The sequence below is a fragment of the Pelecanus crispus genome, chromosome 8, assembly GCF_030463565.1.
Source record: "Pelecanus crispus isolate bPelCri1 chromosome 8, bPelCri1.pri, whole genome shotgun sequence".
Classification (NCBI taxonomy): Eukaryota; Metazoa; Chordata; class Aves; order Pelecaniformes; family Pelecanidae; genus Pelecanus; species Pelecanus crispus.
Window position 1 is genome coordinate 20,396,379 of NC_134650.1, and position 18,615 is coordinate 20,414,993.

Sequence of the window (18,615 nt, forward strand, 5' to 3'; positions counted from 1 at the left end):
AATTAACAGAAGCTTTTGTTGCCGTAAGTTATCAACTCACATGTTGATATGGCAAAAGGAGATATGGGGCCTTGTCCTTTATAGTAGAAAGCAAGGGCAGCCTGTTGTGACACTCGTGGTGGACATTGAAGGTGGCGTTAGTGGTGAGATAGGACTTCAGTATCCAGAATAGTAGAGTCTTGAAACTCTGATTTCATGCTTGCCTTCATTTGGTGGGGAATAGGCAACCTCTAGGGAACTGTGATAGGGTGTTATGAGCAGATAGAGGTATGGCCTGATGGCACTCTTTGTATTTCTAATCCAGGCAAAGCAGCCTGGAGACGGGCTTTGAACTGGAAGGTGCTGAAGGGTACAAGGTGATGTGTGAGCATGCATGTCTAGCTTGGGAAAAAAAGCATCAGTGCCTGTGCGTATCCTAGGTCTTCCCTGCCTTGCCTGTCTTCTGTGCCGCTTTCCCGTTCCATCAGTGTTGGTATAAAGCAAGCCCTCTCTGTCATGGTCATCGTGTACCACGCTGCTGAGGAGGATTAATAGTGCTGTCTGAAAGTGCTGTCAGACCCTGTGGGCATGGTGGGAATAAGACTAGAAAATGGTAATTTTCTTTTGATGGACTAAATCTTACTGTTTCTGAAATGGGCTTTGTTCCATTAGATTTAATTGAATTCTTAGTGCTTTATTGACAAGATCATGGTATGGCTACTGTTGCCTCTTCTTTTCTCTACTGTGTTTTATTATCTTTCCCTTGTAATATGTAGTGGAAATCTATGGTTATATTGGAAAAACAGATTACTCATATAAGAATTTGTACCAGCTGTATAATCTGAGTGTCATAGTCTGACTCTTCTGTAGTGTGTTTCTTTTAACTCTTGCAATCCTGCTTTCAAACTTGCTGTGTTACCTCTGGTTGAAATTTGAAAATGAGAAGATTATGCTGGATCCAGTTTGAACTGCTGATGCACACACATACCAGGGCAGAGCTCCCTCTTACCCTTTGAATCTAGCTAAAATAACTACCCCGTGTTGCTTTTTCTTTATAAAAGAAGTCTGAAAGCCAGTTTTCTTTAATTTGCAGAAAAATAGATATATGCAACAACTTTAAATATAATCTTCCTTTAATTCTGGGAAGTTGGTTATCTTTTGACACCCTGAGAAGCTGTTTGAAACTCACTAAATCTTTTAAAGTCTCTCATTAAAATAAAAAGGAATGACATTTTATTTCAGAACTGGCTTGTAAGGTTGCAATTCAAGAGATGGGTAGAGGATAATTTTGTTTTTTAACCTTGTTAGCAATTTCTGAGATTCAGATGAGGTGAGTGGCCACCTCTCTAGGTTGTTTTAAAAGGAAATAAATGAAAACAACATTCCTCTGTTTTGGGAGTTGGAAATGTGGGAATTTTACATATAAGTAAATAAGAGAGGAAATATTTGTAGTGAATTTTGGTTTTGGTATATATCCTCAAAGCCTGAGATTGTTAATAGATTTCATACTTGCGGTGGTGACATTAATTTCACTATTATTAGCCTCTTCCAGAAGGAATAAAAAAAGGGTCATGTCAGCTATGTAGGGGTTTTATAGTCTCATGGCTGGTTACAGATGCATCGTCTTTCACCCATGTGGAAATCTGAGGCTTTTAACAAGTGTTAAAATAATGAGTTGTGTTTCTCAAAAAGTTGGGTAAGGGATAGCTTTAGATTGGTATTTATAGCTGGTCTGTACTTGGACAGAAGCTTTTTTCATATGTCTCGGTACTGAAGTAGCATATTTTTATCTTAAAATGTTGTATGCCACTCTGTCATATTATTTAAGATGATGGAAGGGTGTTAAATAGGAGGGAGCATTTGAACAAAATTGAGTATCTTGATGTAGTTGCTTGGACAGGCTGGCAGCTGTGTTTGGGCTGTACTTAGCTATAAAGGTGTAGAGTGCTTGAGTGCTAGAAACTCTTCCAGGGCAAGATATTAATTGCTCAGTGGTAACTATGTGGGTGGTTAACCAGTTGTTGGTATTTTTGAGTAGTTAAAATAATGGTTTAAAAAAAGTCATTAAAATAAAATTGAAACACTTCCCATACCTGGGATAAGTTGCACTGATTGCCTAGGTGTGGGAGCAGGCAAGCTGTTGGCAGGATGATGCGACTGCATCATCTTGAGATTTCGGTGCAAACTTTGCCCAGCCCCACTTGGTAGTGGGCTTGATGGGAGTCACTGTCAGCTTTCACTTGTGAAGCACTAGTTGAGGTTCTCTTCTTCTTGTCTGAGGCATGCTATTTTTGTTTTGGCATTTGGCCATGTGGACACTTTTTCATACAGCTTTAGGAAGCCTCTGACACAGCAGTTAGTTATAACACAGTTCACCTGCTTTCTGGTCATCTTGAGCTGCCCACAAATCTTTGGCCTTGAGTACTTAGTATTTTCTAAGCTAAATCTTAGCTATTCACCAAATGTTTCTGAAATGCAAAGAGATCCAAGAATAATAATGTGGATTCCAAAATTTGCTGCTGTGTAGGAACTGTGGTACTGGAAGCAAAATGCTGCCCCAGAAATGGGGGGGAGAAATAAAATACTTACTTCTCTGACTATATGCAGACATTACTTCTATGCTTACCCAATGCCTTCTGGAGGAATTTCTCTAGCTGTGTAAAGTGGCCTTTGCTTTTCATAGTTAACCAATTGCATTGTTACCATCTGAAACCCAAATTCTTTCCTCCTGCACCAGATGCAGACCCACAGGCTATGAAACGTTGAAGCGTTTTACTAAGCGGTGCCTTGCTTTGAATGCAAACCAGGGCATATCCAGCCAGGTCATTGCTCCAAGTTGTTTACAGTCCCATGAGCTGTGGCTTTCCTTCTGTGCTTACAGTACTTTCTGCTTAACTCCTACACGCACACAAATCAAAGCTTTTGCTTAAGCTTTGAAAGCATTGTAGTTTGTGAAGTAACTGCAGTCCTGCATGTAACAGCAAAGGCATGCTGAATTTGCCTCTCCAGAGGATTCTGTTATGCTAAAACACCTGTAAAATTGGAAATAAGGACCACAGTGTTATTTCCCAGCCCTTTATCCCTGCACAAACCACTCTACCTTGATACCATGTGGTAACCATACTCAGAGGTAGCTACATGCAAATGTGTTTTGGTCTCAAGACTTAGATTGGCTTGCCCAGGAATCCTTACAGCCCCTTAAGAAATGCTGTGTGATGTTGAAGTCAGACCATCTTCTCCCCTTGTGCAGGTGACTTGATGAAGAGCGCTTCAGGGGAGTTTGCAGATGACCCCTGCTCCTCTGTGAAACGAGGAAACATGGTCCGAGCAGCACGTGCCCTCCTCTCTGCTGTTACTCGACTGCTGATTTTGGCTGACATGGCAGATGTCTACAAGCTGCTTGTTCAACTTAAAGTAGTAAGTGTAGTTTTTTTGCTGTGATTCACTTTGCCGTGCCTGGCATGCCAGGCGTGCTCTGTCAAGTGGCTTAGTTGCATGCATGTGTTCTGACCCCAGCGTGTGCACTGTCAGCGGCTCTCTTCTGGAGCAAGGAGATTTTTAGGGTTTTTCCTCTGAGCAAAATGTATGCAATGGATGTTTGTCACTTGTTTTTACACTCATTGTCAGTAGCTTTTTGAGATTGTATTACACTTTGGTATTGAAACTAAATGTACTATGGTCTGCAACTGTAGGTGATGACCAGCTTTTTTCATCTTAAAGAAATAATTTGGCTTTCTTATAACCAGTACTCCCTTGTAGCTACTAGGGATGAGTAGCTTTGGTAGACTAAATAAAATGAATGTGGAATATTTGAGGAAGCCTTTTCTTCCCATGAGCAAGAGGGTGGATGGGTGGTTTGTACACAATTTGAAATGAAATGAGATTTGATACTGGGCCCAGTTTTGTGGCAGGGTTTTGAGGACTCTCCTAATGCCCTTCAGCCACTGCCACAGTTCTGCCAGTGCCCTGGGCTCCTTCATACTCTTTCAAATGTGCGTACTTGGCTGTCTCTGGTGACTATGAAGTAGTAGCTAAGCCTTGAGTACTGTTAGCCTTTGAAGTATCTCTCCCCAAAAATTAAAAGGGGTCAGTGGAAGATTGCTTTCTCTGTCTGCTATGAAGTACGTTCTGAATTACTTCCTGAACTGTGGACTGTATTACTTGGAAAAATATGTGAATATATATTCTTTTAGGTGGAAGAAGGTATCTTGAAATTAAGAAATGCTGGCACAGAGCAAGACTTGGGTATCCAGTACAAAGCCCTCAAACCAGAAGTGGACAAACTTAACATAATGGCAGCCAAAAGACAACAGGTATAGTGATGGTAGCTCGCTCTTCTGTATATTATTTCTTTTTCAAAATAAGAAAATAAGGCAGCCTTGCTGCTCTTGGACAGTACTCATTGCTGCAAATACTTTTTTTTTTTACTTTTTTTTTAGTTTATTTTTATTGCTGAGTACTTTGTGTTGCACTCCACCACGTTTACAAAAATTAAGCTTGCTTGGTAAGCAGAAAGTCTGCTCAGCTGTTGTGTATGGCTTCTGACAGAATTTGTTCTAGTAGCCTTTGTTTATGTTAATCCTTTAGTACCTTAATGAAATGCTGCTTCCCAAGACTTGCACTTGCCATTTTGAAGCAGTGCAGATGTAGGTAAAGAAGGAGAATTGAGATGTGACTCGGTGCCTGGTACACTCACCACTGGACCACGCTGCCTTTGTGGCTCACACAGATGGACTGAGCGTGTCCATTTAAACAGGGAGCAAAAGTCATGCCTGGGCACAGAATTACAGCTCGTTCCAAGAAAGTGAGTGGTGATGCTGGATAGTCGTGCACTGAAATGCCCATTTGAAGAAGGGGTTTAAAAATCCTGTTTGTTATGTGTGTGGTCTGTGTTTGGATAGCTTGTGCTTAGCCTTAAATTACATGTAAAATTTGTTTTGTTCAACAGCATTGTTGTGACTCATTCTTGTGTAGGTAAGTTTTCAAAAGAAAGCAGAGGTGTGTGCATTTATCAGAAATAGCATAATTCTTGTAGAGCATTTTTTGTTTGTTTGTTCTGCTGATATGTATAAACCAAAACAACTTATGCACCTCTGACACTGCTTGGTTTTTTTGCACAGATTCATCTTTGAAAATAAACAGGGTACAGTCTAAAATGGATTGCCAGTTGGTTATGTATCTAAAATCTGATTGCAGTAAATGGGAGTAGGGTTGTGATGGCAATGCAATAAATGTTCTTAAGCTGCTTTTGTGATGGATTGTTCCACACTATGGGAAGTGGTTGTACTAAATCTGTAAGCGTGCTTGGAGTGCCCTCCCTGCTTAGTGTGCATCTTAGAGGTCGCATGTTACCCATTCATTTTGAAGAGTCTGTTAGATTTTTTCCTTTTCTCAGTACGGCAGCCCACTTCTTCATTCTCTCACCTCTTTGTAAGATTTAGGAGGTAACTTTAAAATGTTCATACTGATAATAGCTGTGTTAATTCTTCCTTTTATAAACTTACTCCTTGTGATGGACTCAGAAGCTTTATCTATTCATAGTGCTTCTAATTCCAAAACAGAGGTGATGGGGCTTTAGAGAATTGCAGCAGTGAATGTTTGGAAAAGACCTATGGACTCACTAATCTTAAATTAGTGGTAGTTATAGTCATTGGATTAATTTTGTCTCATTGGAGATGAACAAGAAGTTGAATGAGGTGGTATACTTGTTCTTCTAAAATTAAGTACCCAAGTCTCTTGAGGAGAGTAAACTCCATCTTCTAGGTGTGATTAAAGAAAACATTCTGGTTGTGAGTCTTGGAGTTTAAATTAAAGAATATCTTGCTTCTCATGTGCAACTACAAGTCAAGATTGCAGGGGAGGCATCTTGTTTGTTTAATAGTTAAAACAGCCTGGTTCTTAAGTTATCTAAAAGTGTAAGGTATTCCGTTTTGAGGATTTAGGTTTCTTTGTGATTCTGTAGGTATAATGCAAACTGGAAGGAGTGGGGAGAAAAATGTGAGATTGCAACTTCTGTGTCCACGTGATTTATGGGTGTTACCAGCTTTCAAAATGCTGGTCCTCTACTGTGGCAAGGAGCAAAAATCCAGCCTCAGATTTTCAGATTTTGAATTGTGGAGCTGTGACTTGCCCTACAGTACTCCTTTCCCCCCCGCCCCCCGTCTTCATGAGGCTGTTGTGTTTTGAAATTAGTTGAGCACTTAAGAATAGGAATATTCAATCAGAAGTTTGTTAGATTTGAGCATACTAGGCAAAGAACCTGCCTTTTTTCTTTTTTTTTTTTTTTTTTTCTTTTGAAGATGCAGGGAGACAGTGTATGGATGTTAAATGTGGGGAAAGTTCTCAAATGCTTTTTTCTTTAATTTTCCTAATAGGAATTGAAAGATGTGGGTCACCGTGATCAAATGGCAGCAGCCAGAGGAATTCTGCAGAAGAACATTCCCATTCTTTATACGGCATCCCAGGCTTGTCTGCAGCACCCTGATGTAGCTGCTTACAAAGCTAACAGGGACTTGATCTACAAACAGCTTCAGCAGGCAGTCACGGGCATCTCAAACGCAGCTCAAGCAACTGCCTCAGATGATGCTGCCCAGCAGCAGGGTGGAGGTGGAGAGCTGGCTTATGCTCTGAACAACTTTGATGTAAGTTTTGAACTCTTCATGTAAAAAAAGTGGTAACTCCAACTCTTGTGTTCATTCACCTCATTTACTAGCAACAGCTTGCTTTTATTTAATACTGCCTGAAAGATCATTTTCTACTGAAATACAGCGAGTCCCAGGTGAAGTAGGCTTTTATTTTTTAAGAAGTCTTTCCACACTAGGATTGATGGAATATAGAAAGTTACATATGCAGTTCTTGGTGATTGAAGGCTGTCAAGTTAAACTAGCTCTGAAATAGCAGTTAGCCTACTGCTACACTATATGTAAGCCCTTGGATTATTTGAAATTGATTATTTCATAATGTATTTATGTAATGTATTCTTGTAGGTGACAGAAATGACTTATTTAAAGTGAATAGTGTATTTGGAATTGCCCAAACTACCTACTGAGAGGAACATTAAATGGGAAGTTTAATATGATCTTTGGTTGGGAATGAAGTTGCTTCACACTGATGTCTTGTACTGATCTGTCATATTCTTTATCCTGTGTGCAGTAAGTTACTGAGGATAGCCATGTATTTTTACTGAGAATGCTTTTCTTTTGAAGCCAGTATTCTGTGTCTACCACTGATTCAGCTTCTGAATTTTAAACACCTTCGCACTAACTTACCTCTAAAACTTTATTTAATATTGCACAGCCATCGCTCAGAAGGTGTTTTAATACTTTTGGTTTTGCCAAATATTGCTCACCTTCTCCTTTTTGCTCTTACCATTCTTGCTCCTCCCCTACATTACTCTCTTTGCCATGTTTCTTTTACCAGGATAAAGTGCTATTTGAGTTCTCTCTTTGTCCGGTGTGAAGCCTTTCTATGTGATCTCTTGGGTAACAAGAGGGTGTCATGGTTGTCTTGATCTTTGTGACTATGATTTCAGTTTTAAGTCCGCTTTGCTTAAATTCCATCAGTTGTATGTTCAGCTATATAAGTCTTAAGAATGCACCTCAGGCTAGCACCCAAGGGATTGCAGGTTTGAGCAGGTATCTGTGGGAGGGGAAGGCAGGTCCTGTAACAGCACACAATGTTAAGGACTGATGGGTACACAGAATTGAAGAAGCAGTTCCGTTCAGGTTCGTGGATTGGCTAATCTTAACTCAAACCATTTAATGTGATTTCTGATACATGGCCATATTTTACTATATGAACTCTCTAACATATGGCCAGAGACTTTTTTGAGTGTTGCGGTTCACATGGAGCTTTTGAGCTTTTAGTTCCGCTTTGTGTAGATGCTCTAATAGCAGCAGGGCTTGTTCAGCAGGCCAGCTTCAATGTGCATTTTTTGTGGTAGCTTTGTCATCTCATTCCTGCCAAAGGAGACTGACAAAACAAATGTGTTCAGGTTCTCAGCAGATGTTATCCCTGCACTTCATTTCCTGCTAACATTTGAGTGTTATTGCACTCTTGTAATAGAGGCTTTGCACACACACGCTCCCAAATACTCCAGTGTTTTCACTGTGATAGTAAAATATTAAATGGCTACCAGAAGATAACATGATAATCATTATCTCTGTTTTTAATGGTGCAGTTCTGGAGTTGTAGCATACTACCATTGTACAATCTGTACAGCTAAAAGTTTCAGGAAAACTGAGGAGCATGTTGGAGAACACATGCCGTGTTGTAATCCTGCTGTGAAGGCTGTGTGGTTACTCCTTAGGGAGACGAAATGTGCTGGCTGGCATGAGAAGTAGTGGTTGTGACGTTCCTGTTGAAGTTAGCTGGCATACAAACTGATTGTGAAAACTCCCATTTCAAAAAAACTTTGGGGCTTCTTTTATAAAGAGTTAGCAACACCCTCCCCTCCTGCCTCTGTAGTGGGAAGAAAACCCACCCAAACCCTAAACACACCACCAAACCTTGAAATGGACAAATAATTTTTCCTTAATAAATTGCAAACCTGTTTAAATAAACCACCTGAAAGTACTCACAAGATGATAAATACTACACTGCTGCTTCCTGGTGAACTTCTGTGGGTGGTGGCATTGACCCCTTGAAAAGCAGATACATCAGTACTGCTGTTTCAGCCTTAAGTCTCTCAGTATGAGCTGTGCTTAGTAATACTCTGTCAAGATAAACCTGTGATAGTTTTCTGCCATGAAGAAATTGATTTCTGTGCTGTTTGAAACATTCACGTTGATGTTTCACTTTGAGAATTTTTGAGACTACTGTTGTATTTACCTGCGTAATGGTGAGGAGAAGACAGACTGGATAAACCAGGACAACAGAGCACTGTATACAGGGCTAATTTTGGACGTTTGTTTTCCTTGGTTTTTTTGTTTATGATGGGATAATTATGTCTGACAAGTGAACTAGTGAAGGCACGTCTGGATTGACATGTAGTTAAGAAGAGTTCTGTACTTTGAACCTTATTTGTGCTGGCATGTTTGATTTTTTGCCATTCATGTAGCGAGGCTTTCTGTGGCCAAGTTTTGTTTAGCTGTCAAAGCAGCACAAGAAATGACTAGCAATGTAATCTGCTGGGGAACCTTTTAGTAATTTTACAAAACTACTTGTGAAAATCATCCTCAGTGCCAAAATTGTGTGGAGTTTTCCTTTTATGCCTGATCAGGGGTTTGCTGTAAAGGTTGATTGTCTTTATGACTTAACGGTAACTTACTGCTTGGTCTGATTACTAATTTCTAAAACCTTTATTTTACTAGAAACAAATTATTGTGGATCCATCGACCTTCAGTGAAGAACGTTTTAGGCCTTCCCTGGAAGAGCGCCTGGAGAGCATCATTAGCGGAGCAGCCCTGATGGCTGATTCATCCTGCACACGTGATGACCGACGGGAACGTATAGTTGCTGAGTGTAATGCAGTGCGACAGGCCTTGCAGGATCTACTTTCAGAATACATGGGGAATGTGAGTATCTTCTGTTCTGTTTGTTTAGTTTGTGTGGTTTTTAACTCCATGTGATTATCTAAAATGTGGAATCAAAGCTGTGTGTCTCGAAGCTGGTTTGTTCTGTTCCCGAACAGAATTTGAACAGTAACCAGTAGTCCTGAAAGGTTTGTCAGGAGGCAGGATCAAACGTATTTAAATCATCAATGATACTTATCTTAAAATTGATCTTTAGTGTTCCAAGCAACTATTATCATCATAAAGTGTTAACCCTTTGGCACTGTTTTTATTTTATGACTGTTAATGTTGGTTTGTATAGCAATTCAATAGAATTAGTCTGGTTTTCTGCCTTAGTTTACATAAGGTAACTTGGCTTATGGAAAAAGTAGTACTACTACACTTCTGTTGAAGCTTGGAAAGTTTAACTGTGTCATCTTTTCAGCTAAAGGCATAGATTCTCAGAATTAAGTTAATTACTGTGGCTACTCAGTTTAACTTCATACATCACCTCTACTCAAATATTTAGTAAGAAATCCTGAGAACAGTTTGGTATAAATACTGGACCCTGAGCAGTCGTCTTCCAGTGTTTAGGCATTTAATATGCACATAGTATTTGAAGCTTGAGAGCATTTCTACAGTTGGAGTCAAGTGCCATGTCATGCGGATGAGCTTCTGCATTTGAGGGCATTGTGGTATAATATTGGACTTCCCTATCCTCTGTGACCTCTTTGTTCTTATCCCAGTGAGTTTTAATCTGAATGGCTATTGCTGTGTTGAGAGATGAGGTTGGGTTATCATAAGATTGAGACTATGTTTAGTCTTTAAATATTGTTAAAGTTGATTTGAGATGAAAAGTTGCAGAAATGGCAACAACTTAAGCCAAGTATGTGGCTTGTAGCACTGTGGCAGGTAAAATTGGCTGAAGGAATCTTAATGGGATGAGGCAAAACCTTATTTATGCTTTTGAGCATGTTTGAGGTAAAACTTAGTTCAGATATACCTTTTTTAGACAATAAAATTTATTTAGGAACATAGCTGTGTTATGTACCTTACCTTCAAATCTTTTGGCAAAAACTACTTCAGTGTAGAGTAAAACTGGTCTAAAGGCTGCCATGTGCAGTTTAAGGTGGTATAATTTGGAGAACAGATGCAGTGTGTGGTAGAGAGAAACTAAAACAAGGATTTCTGTTTACCAAAGACAAGGACAAAGTAATTGAACAAAACTGAAAGCTGAGTCTTATATAGCCTGCGGGCTGAGCTAGGTACTTCATGTAGTCTGTCTTAATTGCTTGTGAAAGTAGCTTGCGCTCGGCATTGACATTATATAGAACTTAAGACTGCAGCTGGGAAGCAAGCCACTAAGTTGTGCCATTTAAAATTCCTTTCAGAGCAGGGTGTTTTATTAGTATATGATGCATCTGTGATAATCCCTCAAACAAATGTGCTGCTGGACTGGATGAAGCCCTATCGGCATGATTCAGAATAAAACATCCACCAAATGCTAATTAAAAATGTGGAAGAGGTAAATGCTCAGTCTTGCACGTAAGAGTTGGTGGTATTTCTCTCATTGAACGCTGGTCAATACCTGTGTAAGATTGTAGGGCTCTGAATTCCTTTTGCAGAAATGCCTCTCCTCCTCCTCGGCTGTGTACTGTTGTCTCTGATATGCAAGTTAAAGTAATCACACTGAGATGGAAAGAATGTATTCCCTGTGTTATCTCTTTTAACACATTGTGAAATTAGTGGAGCATACTGAATTTTTTAAAGTCACTGCTATGTTATGATTGTAGACAGTGTAGTTGGGGAAATGAGATTAGAAATTCAGTGAAATGGAGTGGAAAAAGCAATTGATAAATTATGGTGGAAATGTGGGATGGTGTGTAAAAAATCCATACTGAGGGTAGGAAAAAACTCCCTTGATGGTTAAGCTGAAGAATGAATAATAGTTGGGAATCTAAACAGTGAAAAAGGTTTGATACATCTACAGGAAGAGTAGGGATGTGCTGACTTACAGTAGTGGTAGAGGAAATGTCATATCATGTGTAAGTATTATATACCCACAGCTACAGTACCTAGCCATCTCCTGTTGTGCTTTTCTCCTCTGAAGAAGGAAGTGAATTGGGCAATAAATCTGTTAATTGCACAGCACTTGCAGTGCATCATGAATCTTACCTGAGTGCTAGAATAAGAGGTGGCCAAGTGTAAAAATTCAGAGAGAAGACTGGATGAGGAATACGCTGGAAAGGTTGAAGCAGGAGAATGTCTTGAGGCAGATTCCCTTTTGCTTTTAAATGCCTTCTGTTTTAGTGACTTCCTCTAGCTTTTGGGTTTTCTTTTAGATCTCTGGCAATAAAAAGGCTGTTTCCTAGATAGTTTGTAACTCAAAGTTCAGTGTTTTGGACCCATAGTTTAACTGTGTCTCTGGGCCTATCCCCAAGGGTCTGTGAGTCTGCAAGCATTGCAGGCTGTGTTACGATGTGTGGCAGAAGTTTCTATCTGAATGACAGTTTACAGTAATAAACTGAATTGTAGGATCTCTTGACCCCTGCTGCATCTGCTGGCATGGTGATGAAGCCTGTGACTGCGCCCTGAGAAGAAGGGCAAGATTTGCTTGTTTCGTAGTTTGTTACAGAAGTTTGTTTCCCCTTTTCTTAGATTGGTGTGTGTTTTATTTCCTTTTCCACCTGGCACACCTATACTGCCATTTTTAAGAACAGCCTGACTTGGTCACACTGAATTTTGTACATCAAGGTCAGTATCCTGTCTCAACAGTGGTCAGTAGTGGATACCTACAAGAGGAGGACAGTAACAAGGGAGGTGTGTAGTTTTACTTGCCCAAAGTATCCCCCAAGTGCTAGCAGTCTGCAGCTCAGATATTTCCAGACCTAGCATTGCTGACTGTGTTTAATGGCTCTTGATGGACTTTCCCCCAATGAATCTGTATAGTTTATTTCTGAACCCTTATAAACTTATAGCATCCATAATCTTTGTTAGCAAGGAGTTCTCCTGCTTAAATTGGTGCTGTGTGAAGAAAAATCTCCTTTTGTTTTGATGCAGAATGACCTTCTGCCTGTTCTTTTGGATGTTTCCTCCATCTCATTTAGGAAGAGATCTGGAGCAGTTACTTTTTGCTCATCCTTTTCTATGCCACTTACGTTGTTTCAGAGCCATATCATGTAGCCTTACCTTCCCCAGAATGAAGTCTCCTAGTTTTATTAGGTGCTTGCCATAAACAAGATATTCAGCACCTCCTCTCAGCTTTGGATGTTCCCTCGTTATCAAACAGCATGGGGGATTAGGATGGAATTTGTAGAGTAAATTAGGACTCAATGTCTGTGCTTATCTGCATTTCACAGAAGTTTGCATCAGCTGATTTTAGCCTAGTCCTGTGGACTGGGTGCTAGTTAGCATTTGGTGTGGTAGTGGCTGTCTCCTTGTTTAGATTCAGTCAAAGAAATCCAGCTTGTGACCCAAGAAGGCTCTAAGATGAGAATCACAGTGCACGAAGCAGCAGTGATAGGGAGATGAGTTACAAAAGTGCACTTCTGATCTGAGCCAAAATGCTGGTGTAAACACATTCTGCGATCTCCTCCTGCACCTTGGCTGGATCTTCAGGTTCCCTTTAGATTTGGGGACCAGAACTGCATCTGCCGTTCAGGATTCAGGCATTGTCATGGTATCTTCTGGTTTTGTTCTTTAGTCCTGTACTAACAGTGCCTAACGCTTGATTTGCTTTCTGATAGCTGCTGAGCACTGAGGTGGTGTCTCAATAAAATGGCTACCATCAAGATTTAGCTTCTGAGTCACAGAGGTAGGAGTCCATTTCTGTGAACGTTAAATTAGATGGTCTTTCCATTGTGCATCACTTATTAAGTGCGTCCACTGAACTTCATCTGCCGTTTTATTACCCAGCCTCTTGGTTTATACACCACATTCCTTAAAATGCCAGCTGTTCATCCCTTAATTGTAGTATCTAATTGTTTAGCTTTTTCCCCCTCATCTTCCACTTTGCCTAGGGAGAGCTGGTTTCCATTATGGCTTTTGCTCACTGCTCATGATTCCAACAGAAAATAGCTTTCCTTTCTAAACTTGCATTGCAGATCCCTCCCGGATTGAAATAGCAAACACGAATGTTTATATGCATTTGATTGTTATTACTTGGAGTAAGCTTGATTCTTACTGCTAGTGCTGAATGGCAAAGCAAAGGATAGGAAGATCTAAAAAAAAAAAAATTCATTACTGATTCTGACTAATGTTGTAAAAGTGTAGTAGTCCAAGGTCTTAGATCTGGGATCAACTGCCTGGAATGCAGTAAATTGACCGCATCAGTCGTAGATAAGTTTGTAATATAACTAATTGATGGCAAGATCCAATTCTTTGTGTGATCTGTTGCCTGACTAGGCATTCTTGGTGTGTATTTTATTAATTAAATGAAAAAAAAAAATTCCAGGCATGTTTGAGTTTAGTTGGACATCGATACCAGACTTATGCAGAGGAAGAGGACAGAACAAAGCATCTACTTGAATGATGTTCAAGATTAATAGTACATCAATGAAGAAGTTAGTAAGACAGCTAGGATCCCACGTACAGCCATATAGCAGAATACAATAGAAAGAGTCTTCTATGTCTAATTCCATAATCTTGTATGGGTAGACATTGACCGGTTGCAGTTTGTTCCAAATAAAGTATGAAGCAGAATATTTTTTTGACACTACTACTAATTTATCCCAGTGTTGCCTTTGCACTAGCAGCCGGTGTGATACCTCTCCCAGTGTAGAGAGCTGGTATGATTCTTGTTAAAGTCTCTGCTTTTCTGTACTCTACTACTCAACTCTGCCTCAAATTTATACATTTAGTTTTCATTGCAGTTACATTATCTAAACTGCTTAAAGTTTGCATAAAAGAATGCATAAAGAATGCATAAAAAAACCCCAGTGGGCTGATCGAGCTGAAATATTTCTGCATTTCTGAGAAACTGGTATGTAGAATGGAGAGGTAAGAAAATGTGTCTACAGACACAAAAATCCACAAACTTTTAAGTTGTGGCACTGTATGTACTCTGTGCTGTAACTCTCCACAGGTGTTATTAGCACAGAACTTGGGCAGCTTGCCTTGATTTTTAGCTGCTGTGTTAAATATGGTAAACAGGAGATGGTGATTTTTGAGGTTGGGGTTTTGAAGTTGGGGGTTAGCGGGTTAGAAAGTGCAGGCCATCCACTGGAAACTTAACCAGAAGTTTCCGGTCTGCTCTCAGTTTGACTGCGTTGAACTTGCAGAAGACATCACTTATCTGATTGACATGTAAGACTGGAAATAAAAACTTCCTTAAGCTTTTGACAGTCCATTTTTATTGCTTGATGCAAGTGCCCTGAGGGATGGGGACAGTTCGGCTTCTTTCCACAGGCACTACTTTAGAGCCATTCAGCATCTGATCAGAGGTGTCCGGTTTTATGGTATGCACAGAAATATGCAGAGAGCTCTCATTTTAAGTTTGTTCTGTACCCCATCAATTTCTAATGCATATTGCTACCCTTTTATACACAAACCAGGAACTCGGACATGTACTAGCATAAACTTTGTCAGAAATTCTAGTTTGGCTAGCGTGGAATGCGAACCCAGAGCCCCATTGTGTACAACATGCTCTTGTACAATAAAATCCCTTGTTACTACATTTGGAAATGATAAATCATGTTACATAAAGTAGCTTGACAGGTCCTATTTCAATGGGAATTTTAATGCTTTCATATTAACATTCTGACTGTGTCCTTGACTGACTGGTTTGCATTAGAGGAGCTTGGCAGCAAATGGAGAAAAACCATTGGGAGCTGGTTTCAGAGCAGACGTTCCAGGCACAGATTATTTCTGCTGATTTTTTTTTTTTCTTTTTTTCTGGTTTCTATCTTCTATTTGGCCGCAAGCTGTTGAGTACCATAGCTGGGTGTATTTGGGGGTGGGGGTCGTATTTCTTTTAATGTTAGATTTTAATCTAATTTATAATTGTATAGCACAACCTGAAGGTAAGTGAGGTAGTTGAACCCCAGGTTGCTGCAGTACACTGCCTAGCAGGAACTCTTGCATGCTGGCCAGTGTGGTTTGGCTCTCGGGATATCTGAAGTAGGTCTCAACACTTCTGGTTTTAGACTTGGTGGTCTCATAACTTGCTAAATGCTTGTTTTGCACACTGTTTCTGTTTTTAGTGCGCAGTACAGTATTATGGAAATGTACTGCTCCAAACAAGTACTGTTTCCTCGATCTTAATTGCACTATTTTGCTTTTCTTCCCTAAGCTTCTTAGGGCATCTCTGGTGCTTGAAAATGAATGGACAAGAAAGTGCCTAGCTTATCTTTTCAATATCTTTTGGGAGAAATAACTTTGTCTTCAGAACTACCAGCAAAGGGTATTTCTACTCATGACACACTTGTGATTTACAGAATGGAGATGTGCTTTCATTATGAATTTGCCTATTAATAATGTTGATCCACAGCTTTGTATTCCCATCAAGGATCCAAGCTTGGAAAGGAATGCATGTGAATTTTCACATTACTGTAAAACTTATTTACAGCAAGTATCTATATATTTGAAAGGGCTCTTGCATAGCCCTTTTAATGAAAGTGACTGTTTCTGTGGAAATAGATGTGAATTAAAATGGCAGACTGATCCATATTTATGATAAAGATGCTGATAAAAATTCTGCCTTGAGATAATCTACACTTTCTTTTTTAATATTGTTTCTGTCAGTTTAAGATGCTGGAATGTGGACTTGATGGACGTGGTTTGAAAGCCTGGATGGATTTTTCCTGTCATGGACTTTGCTGTTCAGTAAAGAGAGCTAAGCTGTTATGCTGGGCACTAATTTCCATAGACATTATCAGTTTGACAAAGATGCTGCTTTCAAAAACAAAACATTTCTGAAGTGATACATTTTTTAAGTTTAATGCTTACAGGCTGACAGAGTAAATAATTCCGCATACCTGGAGTGAAGCCTGATGCAGATGAGAATTTCACACTGCATCAGTCCGGCATTTTTGGGCCATGGAAACAAGCTTCCAGGTTGCTTAACCAGCATCATCCTGGTTTGGGACTTAGCATGGGGTATGTTTTCAGAAGACATTCTGGGAACTTTTATTTCTTAGGTAGTAGTACAAGGAGCTATGGAAATAAACAGAAGCCAGCTCGTGCAAAGCTTTATCTGCCTTGTGAGCTTTGGGTTTTAAAGCTCTTCAGAGCTCCCTGTCATCCCAGCGGTTACTCTGAGCTCATCCTGATGCGTGTGTGGAATTGCTGGTTTAGAGATCCCAAACAACTGGTGCGATGAGGATGCTCAGCCTCAGAGGGGAGGGAGGGCAGTACATCTGGGCTCCAGTTGTTTGTCATGGCTGGTGGTAAACATCAGTGCAGCCAGCCTCTGCTGAGCTACCAGTTCATTATGCAAGTGGCACAACTTGAAAGTCCTGAATACTTTTTCAGGCCCAAGGCAGCATTTGTGCTATGCAATGAGAATGCATTTCTTAAAGAAGTGTATGGCTGGCTTAACGTGTATTTAAAGAAACCCAACAAAGACCAACACTCACACCTGAAGTCTAGTTCCAGCACAAGCTTAGCAGCCCTGTTGAAATCTTAAATCATTGCTCTTGTCCATCCACTATGTTCAGCCTTTGCTACTTGTTTGGCACAAAATTGCTAGTAATAACTCTTAAATTGAATATATTTGACAGTAGCTGGGACTTAGTCTAAACTGCCTTGTGCTGCAGTACTTAACTTTCCATGCTTTTCAGTATTTTTGTTGTAGACGTTTACTGTATGTAAAAGAAGGTTTCTACCCTCACTTACAATGCTTGCTCTATTCAGGTGTGCAGCAGAATTGAAGTCTAATGCTATCTCTAAACTTGAGAGTTGAGTCCTGTAGATACCTTGTGAGGCAGTGAAGGCTTCCATCCTACCCGATCCCTCCTTTCCTCCCCCACCCCTTTAGGTTTGTATTGATGAAACACCTATTTTTCCTTTCTTGTTAGACGTATGTCTATCTCCAATGTTAACACATATCTAATCTTCCAATATTACATTATAAATCCAGACTTTTCTTAATCTAATGTTGTTCAAATAACATTTAAGATTTGTGGAAGGAAGACCTGAAATAATATGTGCACACTTGTTTGTGATATGACAGTTGGCATTTAGCAGCATTTTACTTTTGTAAACCATTTTACATAAATATGCTAATAATGTTATGCATGGATTCTGCTTTAAAATTCTGTTTTGTGACTTAATTCACTTGAATTCTACTGTTTTATAAGAAAATATTTGAACTCTGTCTGCTTACGTAAGATTAAATATGTAGTCACCCCTAATGAAGCTCTATTGGGTGATACTTGAGTACTCTCTCAAAGCCAAAATCAAGGAGTATCGATGGAACAGAGCATGTAAGTTTGCACAGTGACTGCTGATCTGTGGATAAACAGTCTTTTAGCCTCCAGCAGGATTGTGCTCTCAGTGTGCAGAAGTATTACACAACTGGGCTTTTGAATTTGTCTTGTTGGAGGAAAGGCGTGGTGGAATTATTACAAAGTTGGAATACTACAATTCTTGCATTACAACAAAATACTTGCGTCTCGAGTCCTGGACTTCCCCTTTTTTCTTTAGCCTTGATCTAATACAAAGTCCATTCCTATCTTTCTGCAAGATGGGATTCAGAAGATAATGAAGTGAGAGAATGAGGACAGTCACTGTGCATGTACACGTGTGTCCATGTCATTGTCTGGTACTACTTACATCTTCTCCAGTTTTCCAGTGATACGCAAAACCTGTTGTGCTCTGGTTTTGCTTTCCATTATCTCTTCACCTTTTTTATAGATCCCGATGCAAGCAGTAGAGGTCTTGATGGGAACCTAGAATTTCTATTCTAGATGTGGTGTTTGCTTACCCTGTTTTATCCTGTGTAAGAAAGGTGATGTTCTGTAATGCTCATAATGTGTCTGGGAGCTTTAGACCTACTTTGTCCCAGGAAGTCAGCTGAATCGATACAGAATAACTAGTGTTTGTGGCTTATCCAAGTAGTGGCAGCCATCTTGAATCTAAATACAGGCGGAAGAGTGACTTAATCCTTCTCATGTCTGAGGAAGGGATGAGGGTTAAGCTGTATCTT

General features: G+C 39.8%; 1 protein-coding gene across 1 annotated transcript in view; it reads left to right on the forward strand.

Annotated features, from left to right (window-relative positions):
* CTNNA1 (catenin alpha 1) overlaps positions 1-18,615 on the forward strand; it is a 119,830-nt gene that overhangs the window by 23,201 nt on the left and 78,014 nt on the right. The window contains exons 4-7 of the mRNA XM_075715811.1: positions 3,230-3,396; positions 4,173-4,292; positions 6,354-6,620; positions 9,291-9,494. Coding sequence (XP_075571926.1) covers positions 3,230-3,396; positions 4,173-4,292; positions 6,354-6,620; positions 9,291-9,494 — 758 coding nt within the window. The remainder of the gene's footprint in view (positions 1-3,229; positions 3,397-4,172; positions 4,293-6,353; positions 6,621-9,290; positions 9,495-18,615) is intronic.